At 34.3% G+C, this 18,487-nt stretch overlaps 1 protein-coding gene across 4 annotated transcripts in view; it reads right to left on the reverse strand.

The window, feature by feature from the left end:
- Window positions 1–18,487, reverse strand: part of Ctnna3 (catenin alpha 3) — a 1,721,400-nt gene that overhangs the window by 39,722 nt on the left and 1,663,191 nt on the right. For all 4 annotated transcript variants that reach the window (XM_047553944.1, XM_047553945.1, XM_047553946.1 and 1 more), the window contains one exon: window positions 16,165–16,299. In XM_047553944.1, the coding sequence (XP_047409900.1) occupies window positions 16,165–16,299 (135 nt within the window). The remainder of the gene's footprint in view (window positions 1–16,164; window positions 16,300–18,487) is intronic.

An 18,487-nucleotide genomic window follows, 5' to 3' on the forward strand; every position in this document is an offset into this window, starting at 1 on the left:
TAAACTTACATAAGCTATAAGACCATCATTTGTTAAATTAAGATGAAAATACCTGTATTAACTAATAACTAAAAGAACTTATACACACAAAAGAGTGTTATACAAATATTAGGGTTTAACAAGTTAGTTATACTTATTAAATCTAATATTTAAACTGGAAAACTAAGCAGAAATTAATGTCTCTCTGAACAAGTCATTTATGTATGTATGTGTGTACGAAGTAGTCTTTATATTCACACAAATGCTCATTATATAAGTGTCCCCAGGAATTGTTGCTAAAACAAAGTCCATTTTTCTTCAAAATCCCTTTAAAGTCTGAAACATGGGCAAGGGCAGATTCTGCAGCCTTGCTGAGTGAATTAGCAGGCAATCCTTCTCGGCTTTCAAATCACCATTCCCAACACATACCATAAACAGTCCTAATATTTGCACTGACCCCTCCAAAGAGAAAAAAACCTGAGGTTACTCTGTAACTCCATTTGTTACCTTCTCTTGCTTTGCAGTATATTCCAAAGCACTTAATGCCATCAGGCAAAATTATGTCATCCATGGTATTGCACCTGGCATGGCTAGTGCTCCCAGGTGGAGAAGCAGATGCATAATGGGGCTATTTGAAAATGCTACGTAAGAAAAAACAGCTCTACAAACAAAATTAGTGGGACAATGCCAAGGACTGCTCTCCCTTCTGTTCTAGCATAAGTTATCATCCAGAAAAAGGAATTACCGTGTCAACCACGGAGGAGCACAAGTTAGGTGGAAGGCAAAGTGGAGAAGTTTGTAGCAGCATCCCCTGGATATTGTATAGGGACAGAGAATGCAAACTAAAGTATTCAGCTCAGATACTGTGCATATTAAGTCATTTAGCTTACGTACAGAATGTTTCAGGTTGTCCCAGGAATACAGGCAAGGAACTAAATATTGACTCAGCAAGAGCTCAAATGAAAGATCTAATTAAATTAAATGGTACAAAGGGGAGGCTTGTTTCATAGACTCCAGTAATTGATTAAAGCACAAAAGAGACCAAATAAAGGTCAAAGAAGTATAGTAATAACTGTATACGTATGCATATATGTATGCACATATATATGTGTGCATGTGAACACACATATATATGTGCATGTATATCTGTATATGTGTGCATATATATATGTGCATATATATGTGTGCATGTGAACACACACACACACCTACCCTCAGGATGAGATGTAGAGAAGATACAGAAATGATCAAAAGTTCAAAGGCTCTTATTTGCCCAATCATGAAAAATTATTGGAACTTTTCATGACCATAAATTATCAGTGGTGCTTTTAAGCAAAGTCTGGCACTGAAACACGTATCAGCATGTTAGTTTTAATTTTATTTTAATGACTGGCTCTGGGCAGAAATCCCTTCAGTGTCCTTTCCTTGGAAGAATTGGATTGATAGTTGATGAAGGATAGGCATAATACTTCTGAGCTCTAATGCTGTTTTAAATTCCACTCCAGGAAGGTATGAATGTGAAGGACTATGATGAAGATTCTGGTGTTCTCAGTGTTGTCTGTTTCAGAATACAACACTGGAATATCTCAGTGTTGATATGAACAGGTTGACAGATTTCATTTCTGTCACTGTTGCTGCATGTTGGGGCTGCCAGAACTGTTTCTGGATGAAAGGGAGATGGAGGATGGAGGTGAAGGAAAGGTTCAAAGGCACATGCCTTCTTCCTTGTTCTTTGGCTCTCTGAGCCTTAGTTTCTCATCTATAAAATGGGGATAATAATGAAACTTTTCTCACTGATGGGAAGACTAAAATAATATATGAATGGGATTTAAATACCATTTTGGTCATTATTAAAAGCTTAATAAATATTAATTTTCATTGCTGTCATCACTCATTATACTTATTACAGAAGTGAAAGATAAGAACTCCATCATAGAAAGATTTCCTCAAGTGCCCAAATGGAAAGATTTGAAGTCTGGATCTGCTCAATTTTACATTTTTACTTAAACTTCTATACCCTCTGCTGGGTAACTTAACTTTAATTTATATGTTTTAGAATCAGAAGATTGGGTTTAAGATCTCACTGTGATTCCTTTATTTTATTTTTATTTTTTGCCTAGTATTGGGAGTTGAGCACAGGGACATTCTATCACTGAGCTACATTCCTAGTCCTTTTTACTTTTGTTTTGAGACAGGGTTTTACTAAGTTGCTGAGGCTGGCTTAGAACTTGGGATGCTCCTGCCTCAACTTACTGAGTCACTAGAATCTGGGATGTCAAGCCTACACCAGCTCACTGTGCCTCTGAATAGCTCAGTGACCTTGGATATGTTACAACACCGCTAAGCTTCAGTTACCATATTTATAGAATCTTAATTGTAAGAATTCTCATGAGGATTTTTTAGTAAAGATATTTAAAGTAAATACATTTCAAATATTAATGCTTAGAATTAATAAGCATGCAATTTTATGTGTATAGACAGACACATATATTGTCCTGCATTCCTTTAATTTTGAATAGAATCACAGAACTTTGAGCTTGATGAAATCTAGTGATAGCATTTATTCTCTCTGCCTGCCAGTCCATCTCTGCCTGTCTCTTTCAGCTGCTCACACTTTTTCAGAAACACAAACATACAAATTATGCTGTCAAAATGTTAGCGATTATGTGCTCTATACCTACACTATTTCCTAATCCAAACAGATATTTCTTGATCTGTTATTAAAAACATTATCTTGCATTTGAATGCAATTTATATTTTCAGGTCAGTTGCATAGAACTTTTCCCTCATCATCTAACCAAATTCTCCCAATTCTTTATGATTTAGCTCACATTTTCTATGAAAACCTTCAGTCTATTCAAATCAGAATATTCACTTTGCTGGAGATTTTTGGAATTTATCATCCAAATAACTCTTTTTTAATTCATTCTTAGTGCTCCTAAACATTTCTATAATGCCTTGGGTGTTGTATTCTCTTCAAGACCTTAAAAATTCATGCTACTGGAAGTGATAATTGTGCTCAAATAGCTTCCTTAAATTTCTGGTTAATTGAAGTTCAACTTTATCTTATAATTACATAATTCTAAATACATATCATTTATATAAATTCTCAAATACTGAATAAAATATTTTTATGCACATTTTTTCTTCACAACTAGGGTTAAACCATTACCACTGATATCAAGCAAAGTCCAACTCTCTCTCTGAGGAGCTTTGACCTTATGCTAGATACATTGTCAATTTAAGACTAAACAATTTGGCTATTACTTATCAGCCATGTGTGAACCAAACTCTAAACTTGGTACAGAAGCAAAAATTATTATTCTGCTTCTGAGTACCCATAAAGTGCTTGTTATGGTTTGGATGTAAGGTGTCCCCCAAAAGCTCATGTTGAGACAATGTAAGAAGGCTCAGAGGAGAAATAACTGGGTTGTGAGAGTCTTAACCCAATCAGTGAATTAATCCCTGGGATTAACTGAGTGGTAACTGGAGGCAGATGGGCTGTGGCTTCGGGTACATATTTTGTACTTAGAGAGTGGTGCTTCTTTCCTCGTTTCTGATCACCATGTGAGCTGGTTCCCACCATCACTCTCTCCCCTCCAGGATGATTTGCCTCATCTTGAGCCCTATGGAATGGAGCTCAGTCTTCTATGGACTAAGATCTCTGAAACCCTGAGCCCACAAATAAACCTTTCCTCCTAAAATTGTTTTGGTTGGATCCTTTAATCACAGGAGCAAAATAGCTGACTGAAGCTGTGCTGCTGCTAAAACATGGATGGACAATAAGCAATTTTATGATAGGAGAGGGATGATCCTATAAAGGAAGAACATTTCCCTAGCTTCCTTCAAACTTAAGTTGAAATAACTAATATAATGATTGGATTAAATGTATCAATGAATAATATCACTTTATAATGAAATTTATATTATCTCACATTAGGTAGAGCCATTACTATTACCATGACTAACACCATTGCTGTCACTACTACCAGGTAATATTTAATGAGCATCTGCTATGTGCTGCTCTGTGCTAGACATTATGATGAGTATCTTACATGTGATAGCTTACTTCCCTCTGGGAAGGTATTTATCATCCAGTGACCAACATTCCCATGCTTCTTGTGCAGAGATGACAGAAGTCTCCACAATGAGATTTCAGAAAATATATATGCCTGGTCCTTTAGTAACAATGTAGACAAATGTTATCTACCAAATAATATTAAACTTAAATGTGAGTAAAAGGAAAATATATTGTTGTTTTAAATCGCTGCAATTGGGAGATGTTTATATGCCAGCACACCCCAGTCTAACTTGAGTAATTTAGTATTCAGTGGAAAAACCTTACTTAAACATTATTTTTTTCTGTTGTAGATATTCTTTGCCATATTATGTGATGCTGAACCTGAGGCTAGACTAAAAATAATTCACCTCCAATTAGGAGATGAATGCACTTGCACTCTACATGTAGTTGAAAGTATCATCCAGACTCCTAAGATTGTCATGAGAGAGCCTCAGTTTTGGCATCAGCAATAAGGTGTAATATCATGTGCACACAAACACACATGTAAACACACACACAGAGTAGATGCTCAATGTTTACACAATGCACAAATGATATATAAAGGCCATGTATCTCCTTTTGAAAAACACTGAATATTTTCAGAAAATTCAACCACAAATTGCCTGTGACCCAGGGCTTGACCAAGAGCTTCCTTGAGACATCTAATATTGCAAAGAAACAACTTAATGTACTTGTTCCCCTAGGGTTGTCAGTGTTATTTTTGTGATGGACTAAATCATCAGAAAGCAGCATTTCCAGACCATATTATCAAAACTCCCTGCTGAAAATCCTTCACCAAATTGTGATTTAATGTTTTAACTTCAGATTTTATTGAGGGTCAGTGTAAGAACTGTTCATTTGAACATTTCGGTCTCTTATTGACTCTGGTTAAGACATTGTCCATCACGTTACCAATTAATCAAATAATGATGTTATAAAAAATCTTTAAACAAAGTGTGGTATCTTTTTGCTCATGAATACCTATGGTCTCTATCAGCAAACAATAATAAATACTTACTAGAAATACTTGCTGATTTTCAGTTTAATATACTGACCTAGAGTCACAATCTTAAAAGTTTGTATAATTTTAAAAATTCTTAGGGTCTGCTTTTAACTTTAGTTTCTAATTTTGATATTTTTCTTGATTTCTGAAGTGTGTATGTTTTCTGAAGCTGGTAGAATACAAATTTCATTTTTAATGCGTAACTTATAGGCTTTACCATTTATATATTTTTGCTTGCCTTTCTTTCTAACTGAACTCCTAGAGAAGAGAAAACTTGTTTACTCATCTCTGCGTTGCTATTCCAGGGCTGGAAAAGTGAGAATAAATACGTGTTAGTGTAGAATGACACAAGGAGCTGAAACTAAAGCCTGTGTTCCCATTTTCACTTCATCACTTACTAACCATGTGACATTTGGCAAGTTATATTCATTTATTAGCCTTTGTTTTCTTGTCAACAAAATACTATGAGTCTACTGGTAGCACTGTTGAGAGGATAAAAGAATATATATGAGCGTGTCAATAAGAGAGGAGTATTCACCAAATTCAGCAAATTCCCCTGTCATCTCTTTTCCATCCATGAAGTAAGTGACAGTAAAGGACACACGATAGTATCATTTATCTCTTTAGGAGGTATCCATGAAAAGAACCCGGGAGAAACATGTGCGTGTAATATACTAAAAGTCTATCTTAGGGAGAAGAGGAAAGAAGAAAGAAGCATGGGAGAGGGGCTACAGCCAAACAAGAACGTCATTAATCTCAGCCAGAGACAAGTTTCGGGCTGATGCTGTAGGGGGCTGTGAAATTTCATAAGAGTTGATACCAGCTTCAGGCAAGTAGTCCAACCTTTTCTATCCTTTTGTCAGTCAGCTAGCTACCTGCTGCAGGCTACCAGGCCATGCAGGGGTGTTGGGGCTTAACCACGCAGACATGTTGACTCCTGTTCAGCTGAGGGCAATTATCCAGAGAAAGGAGCTTCTAAGCAATGTTAGCAGCCAACACTCACAGCAGCTGGGAGATGGGTGAACTGTCAAGTAAGGGAACCTGCCACCAGCATCATAGACTAAATAGAGTCCAGGGACGTTGTTAACAATTTAAAATGTACAGGGCGGGCCTACCAACAAAGAAATATCTAGCCCCCAAATGTCAAGAGTGCCAAGAATCAGAAACTCTGGAATAGATGAAAACATAATAAAAATCAATACTTAATATCTGTTACTACCAATTATTGATTTGTTATTCCTATGATTCAGACTTTACTAATCATCATGAGGAAAGCATGGAATTGCACTGATTTTGCATAGAAACACATGCACATGTACCCTCACACCCTCACAGAATGCTTTTTCCCCATGACCCTAATGAGTATACCTTATATCACACAACAACAAGCATAAATGCAGTGTGGAGTCAGGACTGAAATGACTACTTTTGCAGTTGTTACCCATGCCATTTTGTGCCCTTTTCCCATCTTTCCTCAGTTTTGCCTTTATCCCTGTCTTTATGTATTTTAATGCCAGCGCTTTGCTGGGGTACAATATTTAACTGCTCAATTTTTTCATTCCTCTCCTTTTCTCCCATGCCCTTCTCTCTGGCTTCCAACCAAGTTCCATGAGCATCAGGATATCTGCATCAAGCCCTGCTCTTTTTCTTCTGCTGCACTTTGCCTAATGGGGGATTTGGCTCCATCCTGAAATTGTCAAATACATCTTGTTCAGTTTCATGGTTGCTCCTTTTACCTCTGGCTTTCAAGTTATATAGTTCAGGTTGCTTAGCACACAATAGACATAATTAATCCCCTCTCTTCTGCTCTAAGCCTTGATAACAAGCCAATTCTTTTCTCTAGAACAGAAAGTTTTAAAATTCTTCCAGTGTATCTCTGAATAATATAGAACCTTTAACACAAAAACAAGAATATAGCAATTATTAGAGAAGTAAACTTGACCGAGAAGTTGCCTACATCTGATTTGTACGTTGCTTCCGTTCCCTTCCATTTCTTTCTTTCTCATAGCCACCATTTTGTGTGTATGACTCATTCAAATGTTTGATTTTTTTCCATCTCTGTAACAGCACAAAAATGATCTAATTTCACAAAAGTGATCACTGATCTTGGTAAGAGATATGACAGCAGTTTCATTAAAGTCATGTCAAATCAATCCTAAAATCATAAACAATATATTACACCATTTTGGTATATACATATCACCTTTCTCTACAGTTGCAATTAGTAGGTGCCTCCTGCCGCTTCTGATCTCATTCTCTCTGGTGCAGATTAAGCAAAGTTGTCACACTACACTTCTTAAAACAAATCGTAGTGAAATGATACTACCTTCTATCTCATGACCTAATTCACCAGTTGGTACTGAGAGGAGAGTTTCGTATAGAAACTGGGAAATGAAAGGAAGAACAAAAGAGAATAAGATGAGAAATTCTGATTCAGAAGGAACCACAAAACTCATTTTATCCCAAACCTTAGATTATACTTACATGAAGAAGCAGACTCAAATTAATGTCTAGATTATACCAAGTTCTCCTATCTTGGAGTCCAGATGTATTTCCCTCATCTCCTGTGAGTTCCTCATTTTGAGAGTGAGGTGTGTGTTCTAGTCAGGTATTCTTAAGAATTCAGATTCATTACAGCATCACTATTATCAGTTAATGCCTGCTTTAGTCAGTGCTTCCGCACATCTTTCAATTAAAAGTATTCCTTAACCCTTGACAAAGGTAGCCACCATGACAGCTTGGTGTTCTAATCCCACCTTCAGTGACCCTGTCACTAAACTCTCTGAGAGGTCAGAGAGGATTACTTTCAAAAACAATCTGTCAAGAAAACAGAAAACTAGATTCTGGTCCTGATTCTTCCAATTAATACTTTTGTGAACTGGAACAAGTCATTAACAACCCTGACCTATTTCATTGCTTTTAAAATTAATTTAAGATAGCTATAAATAATTTTTAAGGTGCCTTTCAAGCATTGCACAATCAGCATTCTCAAGAAAATTTATTATATCAGTTTACCTATCCACTCAGAGAATTTTTTAATTACCTTATTATATTGCAATACAAAAAGAAAGCAACATCCCTCCATGCATATTTTGTTTTTGAGCTACATTCTCTGGATGACCTTATTATTTCCATATGCCTTCTACTTGGTTTTACAAATAAACTATACACACAACAAAACACTGATAGAGTTAAATATGCCAGTTTAAAAACAAATAAACAAAAATTTTCAGTTTTCTCTTTCCTTTTCCTTTCTCTTTCTTCTCCTCAGTCCTTTTTCCTTCATTTCTTTTGTTCCCTGCACCAAATTTCATATTTACCCCTCTCCATTTTTTCTCTATAAATATTTAATTTAATTTTCAAAATCTTTTTTGTTTAGTTTTCTTAATTATTTTGATGCCTAGAAATGATCATACTACTTTCGGAAAGCTCATTAACTAATTCCCTTAATACTCTAACAGAGCAAGCACATTAACCTACTAAGTTATTCTGTAAGTATTTGATTGCCTGAGTTCTCTAGGCCCTAGTGACTCTTTTGGTCAATAGCTACGTTATTGCTGTTCCCTATCATTTCTAATTGATGCACACTGCCCCTTGATTTCTGCTAAAACTGAGTTGCAGTTTCTTGGCAAATTTTCAATTGTGCTGATCTTTTCCCCCTACTGATTGGTTTCATTTATTTATCCAATTTTAAAAATTGTGGCCTTGGCATACCTACCTGTGGGTAAGAGAGTACAATTAAACACATTGAAGGAAATCTACAAAACAGTGATTATGTAATTAATCAATTTTAAGGAATATAAAAAATTTGTTGACCTTTTAAAAGCATGACATTTGGGGAAAGGGTAATTTTAAGAGTTTAAAATCATTCATTATTTACTTTTGTTCTCCTGAATTTTTTTTTTTATATATACGAGCTAGAGTAAAACAAGGTCTATTTCTTTATGGCAAGCTCCCTTTCACAAAGTATAATGATTTTTCCAGTGGGCACTCTGTATAAGTACACTAGATGAAGAACTGATGAAGAATTTATAAGAATGCCTTCAGGTAACAGTTTTATTTTAAACTTCATAGAGTTACACATTTTGTTCTACTCATTTAGGACATTCACACATCAAGATGGCTAAGGAAACTGAATTATAACAATATGTCTAATTACTTGGTCAATTTGTGTTTCTCTGCTGTTTTAAATTAAAATTTTACACTCTCCCTTCTTTGAGAGAAGAGAGCACTTGGAAGGCCACAATGACTTTATTACCTTGTGACTAAAGGACAAACTGAAGCTGAGACAGATTGCATAATCTGGGCTATGTCCTGGAGTTTGGCTCTGGTAGAATAATGTCTAGTATACAGTGTCTCTGTTCACCATCTCAAAACATTGCTGCTAACTCCTATTTCCTCTTCTAAGCAATGTTGAAAAGTGATTAAAGATGTGGATGTCTTTGTTTTGTTGCTAAAATGAAACTTGGATAGAACATTCAAGTCTTATCTTAACAGAAAACTACTCCTCCCTTTTTATCAAAGTATGGGATCTAGCAGCAATAAATTTTTAAACTTCCCATTCATTTGTCTTTAAGTGTGATTATATCTTAATTCATCTTTATTCTAGTTCAGAAAAAAAGCTCTTTTTACCAAATGCAATCTTTTTACCTCTTCCATTGCCACTGCCTCACACTTGCTTAAGACTTCATTTCATCAATTGTAGCTCCATTTTTTCAGAGATTCATTGTCTTCTGGCTGCTTATACTCTTTACCTAAAAATATCTCATCACTGCTATCTTAAAAAGTATGTAAATAAAAATGCTTGTTTTGACAGCTATTTTGCTGCTCTGACTTAAAGACCCAACCATAAAAACTGTAGAAGATAAAAAAATTGATTTGAGGGCTCACAGTTTCAGAGGTCTTAGTCCATAGATGGTCGACTCCATTCCTTGGGGCTCCCAGTGAGGCTAAATATCATGTCAGAAGAATGTGGTAAAGGGAACTAGCTCATGTGATGATCAGGAAGCAGAGAAAGAGATATCTCCACTTGCCAGATACAAATATATACCCCAAAGTCATGCCCCAAATGACCCACCTCCTCCAACCACCCCACACCTGCCTTCAGTTACCACTCAATTAATCCCATCAGGTGATTAATTCACTGATTGGGTTAAGGCTCTGGTAACCCAATCATTTCTTCTCTAAACCATCTTGTATTGTTTTATATGTGAGCTTTTGGGGGACACCTCACATCCAAACCATAACAATGCTATACCCTGCTATTTTCCCCCCAAAATGGTAAAAAATGATAAAAAAACTTTTAACCAATCCATCTGCCCTATCAATTCTGTCTCTCTATCATTCCCCTTAGCTTCACACTTTATGTTTGTCTATGCCACCATGTTTTCTCTGTCACTGCATACCCAGTACTCAATTCACTATGCTATAATTTTTTACTTTACTGTATTACTATCAATACATTGGAAAAGATAACCTTTAAGCTGAATTGTTTACACCATTTGCAGTCACTGACAACTGCACCTTCAATCACAAAAAAAAGTATTCAAGAACTTGATAGTCTGTAGGGGAATACACATTAAAAAGCAGAAAATCACAATATAAGTGAGTACTACTACAATTCTGGTCATTACATGATAGAGTTAGTTGCCAGTCAGTATCCATTTTCTTTCATAGAAACAAAATTTTGATTACATTGAGGAAAGCAATGTGCCTAGATTAACACAAACAAACAAACAAACAAATCTACATATTTCAGCATTCCTTGCAGTTAGGTATAGTTTATGACAAAGTTACGGACGCATGTTAGAGAATGCATTTGGAATGGACTTCCCAGAAGAATCTTTGAAATGATGTAAGAAATGTTTGCATTTCTGTTCCTCTTTGTTCTTATGGTCTGGAATATAAAAGTCATTGATAGAACTAGAGAAGCCACATTTTCTACCTTGATAATAATGAAAGTCAAAATGCAGAAATAATAAAGCAGGAACACAAAGGTACCTATGTCCCTGATGGTTGAGTAGCTACCATGACAATCCTGACTTGGCAGTGCTCAGACTCTCTCTATGAAGACAGTCAACTTCCTATTTGTTTAAACTGCCAAATGAAGTGTCTGTATCTGAGAAAGGTATATTGGGATTGCTTTTTGGAAAGAAAATATTGCTCTTGTTATTTCAACTTTTTTTTAAAAAATCTTATCCAGTATAATCTCACTGGATGGTCCCATCTATTTCACCTCTTTCCAGAGTTATAGAACCACATACGCAACTCCTGGATCGTTCTCTTCGGATATTGCTGAGTCACCTAAATTCAACTAACAAAATTCCTGTGTGTTTTCTTACCTCTCCTAACCTGCTCTTCCCTTTATATGTAGGTTTTAGTTAGTGATATCACTGTTGATGAAGTAAGCTGCCAAAGCCTAAAACCTTAGTGGAAGTCTTAATGCTTCTTTCTTCTTCACACTTAATACCCAGTAGTAGTGTGAGTAGTGGCCCGCACAATTTATCCTCAAAATGTTTTCTTGTATGGATACACTGCTTGCCATGGTCACCAAGATTGCCCGAATCCAGGTTCTCACTTGGATTTTTTTTTTTTTATTTCTAAATAGGCCTCTACCCTCCAGGCCCTCATCTTTCCACTCTATCACCACCTTATTAAAACAGTTAGCTTCCAAATACATAGATCTGTTTATGACCACAAAACTGAAAAAAAAAAATTGATTGTCTCTAGGATGAAGATAAAATGTTATAAAAGATCCTTTTTGAGCGCCCCCTCATTTCATTTACAGCTTTTGTTCTGTCACTGGGTCTCACTATACTCCAACAGTACAAGCAAAAGTGTGTTCAGTGATGTCACGCTGCTTGCCACTTGCATAACACTGTGCATCTTTCTTATTTCTGTCTTTTTATCTTGTTCATACTATCTTCTTTGAATCCTTCTCTTGCTCTTTTCTCAAAACTACACATTTGTTTTCTACTTATTCATCAAGTCCTAATTTAGGATAAAGCCACTTATAGAGCTTTTTCTTGCCTACTCTACACTTTTGAAGAATTAATTATTCCCTTCTCAGTTAAACTATGTGCATTCATGCATACCACTAGTTTATTACATTGTTCCAGAATCATTTTTATATGTTTAAGAATATTTTGTTTCTTAATTTTGTATGTATTTGAGCATCATAGACAAAGTCACGATATACTCATCTCTGCATCCTCTAGCTATGCTTGGCACACAGAGGGTACTCAATCCATTGTAACAGATGGAACTAACTACACTTTGCTTTCCTTAAAGGTAAAACATGCAACTACAGGGTAAGTGCTTCCAGTAGAGATGTAAGAATTATTGGAAAATAATTTAAATTAAATGGCTTTCAAATTCTTTTATGTTATGAGTTCATGTTTTTTATCCTAAACCTTCACACTCCAGACCCAGAATTTGTTCTACCATTAATTTCAGGAATGCATCTCATTCATATTTACCTCTTTTAAAATCAAACATATTTACCAAAGGCAGTGTTTGATAAATCTGATCTTGAAATGCAAACTTTAAGTGAACTTTGAATAGTTTGCAGTTTTGAATACCAAATTTCTGAACTTCTTAATGAGTTTCTCTGCTTTAAAATTTTGCTTAGTACTTTACAAGAGACTTCATAGAAAAATAAATTAGATCTTCACAACTTAAAGAAGAAAGAGGGGGGAAAAGACAAGATCTCAGGGTCACTGAGAGAATATAGCAAGGATGCTTGGGCACACATAAATGAAATGTATGCTAAAAGCTTTCTAGGATCTACCTGTTAACAGTTGTAGAGAAGAATATGAAAGGGGACACGCTCTTTTTGCAGATTTATTTTTTCTAATGGGAAATTGTGGGCCAAATGATGACAAATAGTTCTGCATTGTAATACTGTGCCTTCGTTTATATAATGACTCAGTTTTTAAATTGTAAATTGTAGATTCTAAATGGCTTCTGCCTAATCTATCTGTAAAATATGCAAAGTTCATGAATTTGAATCATCATACCAAATAGGAATACAAACTTTATCTACACTTCTAGAGAAGAATATATTTTACTGGCATAATTAACAGTGATATATTTTAACATTTATACAGAATCTGGTCTTTTATCAAAATATTTTTCTACATTTATCTTTAGACAACACAAGAAAGTGACAGATATTTGGAAAATAATATTTGTATTTTCCTAAAAATACTAGGTTATTAATTTTAAAAAAATTTATTGGTGCGTTATTATTATACATAATAGTGGGATTCATTATGCCATACTCATTCATGTATATAATATTAAACCTTATCAAGAATGGTGTGTGAAATTGAGAAAAATGAAAAGAAGACAGATATTTGTCTCCAAATATATATTTTTAATATTTTAAAAGTAGTATAATATAAGTGAGAAATGAAGACTAGATGTCTAACAGTTCAAAATGTAGATACAATGAAGTTTAATATATATACATGTGTACATATATGTATCACATATATATTTTTATTCATTAATCTGGATTTGCAATGTTATTCCTCCTTCTATATACTGACTCAACTTCTTTTTTAACCCCCCCCCTTTCTTTGGCAGTAGGGATTGAATGCAGGGGTGCTTTACCCCTGAGCTACATCCCCAGCCCTTTTTCTAAAAGCTTTTTATTTTGAGACAGGGTCTTGATAAGTCGCTTAGGGCCTTGCTGACTTCGAACTTGCAGTCCTCCTGCCTCAGCCTCCTGAGTCTCTGGGATTACAGGCATGTGTCACTGCACCAAGCTTAATTTTCTTTGTTCTCAAATCTATTTTATCTGGTGTTGAATGTGACATTTCACAAATCTATAAAGACAGAACGTAGATTAGAGGTTGTCTAGAGCTTCAGGGTTGGGGGGGTTGTGTTGTTAAAGGGCAGTGGAGTGACTACCAATTGATATGGAATTTATTTCTTTTTTTTTTTCCTCCTCCCTTGGTACTGGGGATTGAATCCAGTGGGGCTCTAACACTGAGCCACATGCTTGGACCTTTTTATCTTTTATTTTGAGACAGGGTCTCATTAAATTGCTTAGGGCCTCACTAAGTTGCTGAGAATGGCTTTGAACTTGTGATCCTCCTGCCTTTAGCCTCCTAAGTCACTGGGATTGCAGGTGTGTGTACCACTGTGCCAGTTAATGACTCAACTTTCAAATAATAAATTGTGGATTTTAAATGGCTCCTGTCTAAAAATCTATCTGTAAAATTTGTAATAAATATATATATGCCCAGTATATATGTAAATTATTCATACATAGATGGTCCATGTCTTATGATGATTTGACATAATTTTTAACTTTCAGATAATAAGAAAGTGATACATGTAATTCAAAATTTGAATTTTGATCTTTTCTTGGATCACAATATGTGGTACCATATTGGAAACTAGGCTACCAATCAGTCACATGATCATGAGGGTGAATGACAACTGATACTTCACAATGTACTGTGTTACCAGCATTTTCTGGATGCAGATATTCAATAAGTTATAAGAGATATTCAACACATTATTATAAAAAAGTCTTTGTGTTAGATGACTTTGCTCAACTGCAGACTATTATAAGTATTCTGAGCATGTTTAAGGTAAACTAAGGTAAGTTATGATGTTCAGTAGGCTACATGTATTAAATCCATTTTGACTCAGGATATTTTCAATTTAAAAAGGGTTGATCAGTATAGAATCCCATAATTCAAGGAGCACATGGAATGCATACTCACAGGGGCTTATGTGTATTTGGATATATTTATATAGGTATTTATATATGTATGTATATTTGTATCTACACACATATATTTCTCTTCACATGGCTTATGACTACTTGAAATGCATTGCTCTCCTTTGAAAATTCAAAGAGCACCAGTATTACACATTTTATATTTCTGTATTTGTTTTTGTAAAATCTGCATATGAAAGAAATTAATCTTTATAAGTCATAAGGCAGTCCCACAACATAATTTCCACTTTTGACTTGTGTTCTTCAGGTCCCCATAGACATATGGTTGTCCACCTGAGCAGAGAAAGCACAGGACTTTTAAGGTAAGCTCCAGATCTGCCATTTACTAGCATAATGTTGGGGAAGCTATTTAACCTTTCTGAATTTCATTTTTTTGATATATTAAAGAAAACAAAACAAGCAAATAAATGATCTGTCTGGCATACTATTGTGAAGATTGAGATAAAATACAGACAAGAGATAGACAGTAAGGATTAATTTTCCCCCTCCACCCTCGATGATGATCTTTTGCTTATGTTTTTGCAGTTATATTCTATTCAGGGACGTTAGTTCATTGAGAAAAGTTCAATGCCAGGACACAGAGACCTTAGATGTCACAAATTTATAAGTACATTGGTGTAATTTTAAAAAATTTGTTCTAAGGAATGTAAGTTCCTAGAATGTTCATACAGTTTCATTTTAACTTATATTTATAATCTTCCTCCATGTCCTTTCCAAAGTCACTGATAACTGAATCTAATATAGATATCAAATATTATTTTATTACCATACCTGCTCTAGAGAAATGATTTACTGTTATTAAAAGATGAATAGAAAAGTTAGATTTTATTTCTACCATGGTAATTTTAAAGCAGCTTCAAACTCAAAGCTATCAAAGAATTTACACAAGCTCCTCTAAATCTATGTTTTATCATACTCCACTTATAAAAGTAAATACAGTTTCTAAAAATCTCAAACCCTTAATTCCAATATGGCAGAAAAGAATATGTGAAAAAATGGATATCAATTAATGGCAATAAAGCAATCATTTTATTGATTTGCAGCCCCACACTGATTTTGTAGAGATTACACTATTCAATCAGAGTTCCATCTGTACACTCTCTGAAGTCTGAAAATTGTGTTCTAACTTATCATGCATTTCTCATTCCAGTGGTTTATAACATTTGATTTATTCTTTAATATCTGAAATAAATAAAAACAAGTTGTATCTACCCATTAGTTTAGTGACATAGACTTTTATACAAATTCTGATAGTTTGTTCTAATGTGAGTTTATCTAGCAGGTTTGGTGGTGTAAGCTGGGGCATAGCTGCTCTGTTTCAAGCACCTTCCACCTGTGATGGAGCAAGTACCCCATAGTACTCACAGCTGACATGATGAGCTCTCCCCCCAGGTTCTGGATCTCAGCTTTAACTTGACTGCAGATTTTCAGTTGATGGGAGTAGAACTTAATTTGTTCCAGATAGGCCAGCAGGTCCTGTTTGCATGATGGATCTGGACACTAAATATGCATCAGAGATAAAAATGGAAATAGCAACACAGATAAAAGTGAGTAAATATGATCATTGCAGATACCTTACAAGGCAGAAGCTTTCTTTTCAGTGAGCTCCATCCATTTCTTAGGTTACTCTCATGTAGATTCTGATGTGTTTCCGTTTATTCATTTATCAACCTTAATTACTACTTGGGCAAAATAAATGTTAAAGAAATTTTAAGATATAAAAGAGCACATACGGTAACTGCCTTTAACATATGTAAAGATTAGAAACCTTCAGATTACATTTTTAGGCAAATTGAAAAAATATTGAAAATGCAGTTATTCTCTTCATCAAGGATTACGATTACAATACTCTTTGGGATCCAGAGTTCTACAGTGCCTGTCCTGTGTTATATATGTGGAAATAAATAAATAAAAACTACAATGAAACATATTATGCTGTATTACTTTCAGCATTAAGTTTTCTTAGCTATTAACAGACAAAGGAAATAATTTCTACCTTAGATAACAGCTATGACCTAATTGAAGCCAAGAAATAACACACAATTTTTTCAAGATATATTAAATTTCTTTACAACAAACAATTTCCCATATTATGTTATCTTCTATAAGAAACTCTTGGAAAGCAGTTTAAGCTTCATCAGAACATAGTAAATATCTTCGGTTAAGGTTTAGTCTTTGTGTTCCTCTTCCTATGCAATGATTATACATTTTAAAAAATTTCCTAAATTAATTCCGCTCAATAAATTTTCATAAGAACATGGAAATGTAGAGCATGATTTATATGCAAAGATATTCACTGTCACAGTACTTGCAATAGCAAAATTTAGAAATAACCTAATGTCCTAAAATAATGGAAACACTAAATATATATGCATATCTATATAATATGAGGTTATGTAGTCTTAAGAAAATATTTTCAAAGAATGTGGGAAAATGTTTTTGGAAGGTAGAAAAATCAGTATTTAAAATTTCATATACCATTTCAATCAAATTATATGAAAAGATTGTGGGTTCAAACCATACTAAAAAAGAAACATGAAAATCATCATAAATAAGATGAAATTTTTATGTATTTTATATATCTTGAAATAAATATACATTATTTCTATAATTGTAAGATGTTATAAAATTTTAATTCTAATGACCTAAATTGCAAATAAAAAGGTAGGATAAAAGACCAGAAAATTCTTCCTGTGTTTCTGCATTTAACCAGGACAGTCATACTTCAGTATCTACTGGGGACAGTTTCCAGGACCCACGTGGATACCAAAATCCAGGTTGTTCCATTTCCTTATATAAAATGGAAAGAATTTGCATATAACCTATACACATTCTCCCAGTGTACTTTAAATTATATCTAGATTGCTTATAGCATAATATAATGTAAATGTTTATAAATACTTGATAGAAAGGACAGCAAGAAAGAGAAGAGGACAGAAGGGTAACATGAAGGAATGATAATGACTAGCTTTCATGGAGGTTTTACTGTGTGAGAAGGTAGGTTAACTAATGTAGATATATCATTTCATTCAATTGTCAAACCTCTGAGAATCAGGTTTTCTCCCCAATTTACAGATGAGAAATTACCTACAATGAATAAAGCAAGTCATCTCATTGTTTTACCTTGGCAGGAAACTAATCTTTATCAGGTACTTCCTTGGTCTGAAGTACTGTGCCAGGTTGTTGACTGCACAATCCCTACTAGTCACAGCACCATTTTAATTAGACTTACTTGTTGTCATTCTTCAGATTTTTAAACTAAGATTTACAATAGTAAATTATTTGGATTTAGTTTTCCCTTTTCATTCACATGAATGTACAATGATTTTTTCTATACAACACTCATTCAAAACACCTTTTTTTTTGTCCTGAGGAACTTTTTGTATATTAATTCCTTATCAGATATTCAGTTTGCAAATATTTTCCCCACCTTGTGGGTTGCCTTTTTTTATTTTGTTGATTGCGGTGTTGTATACCTTAAATACATATAATTTTATAAAAACAAAATTAAAAATCAAATAAATTTTACATTTTATATATTTTTACATATAAGTGACAAAAAAAACTTTGCTCCCTAGATTTGTAGAACATTCTTGTCCTTGGCTTTATTTTTTCCAACACAGAATTTGCATAAAATTTTTTTAATAGCAAATGTAATCTTCTTTTCATATTTGTTCTAATTAGTTAT

This window comes from Sciurus carolinensis, chromosome 5, assembly GCF_902686445.1.
Source record: "Sciurus carolinensis chromosome 5, mSciCar1.2, whole genome shotgun sequence".
NCBI classification, from domain to species: domain Eukaryota; kingdom Metazoa; phylum Chordata; class Mammalia; order Rodentia; family Sciuridae; genus Sciurus; species Sciurus carolinensis.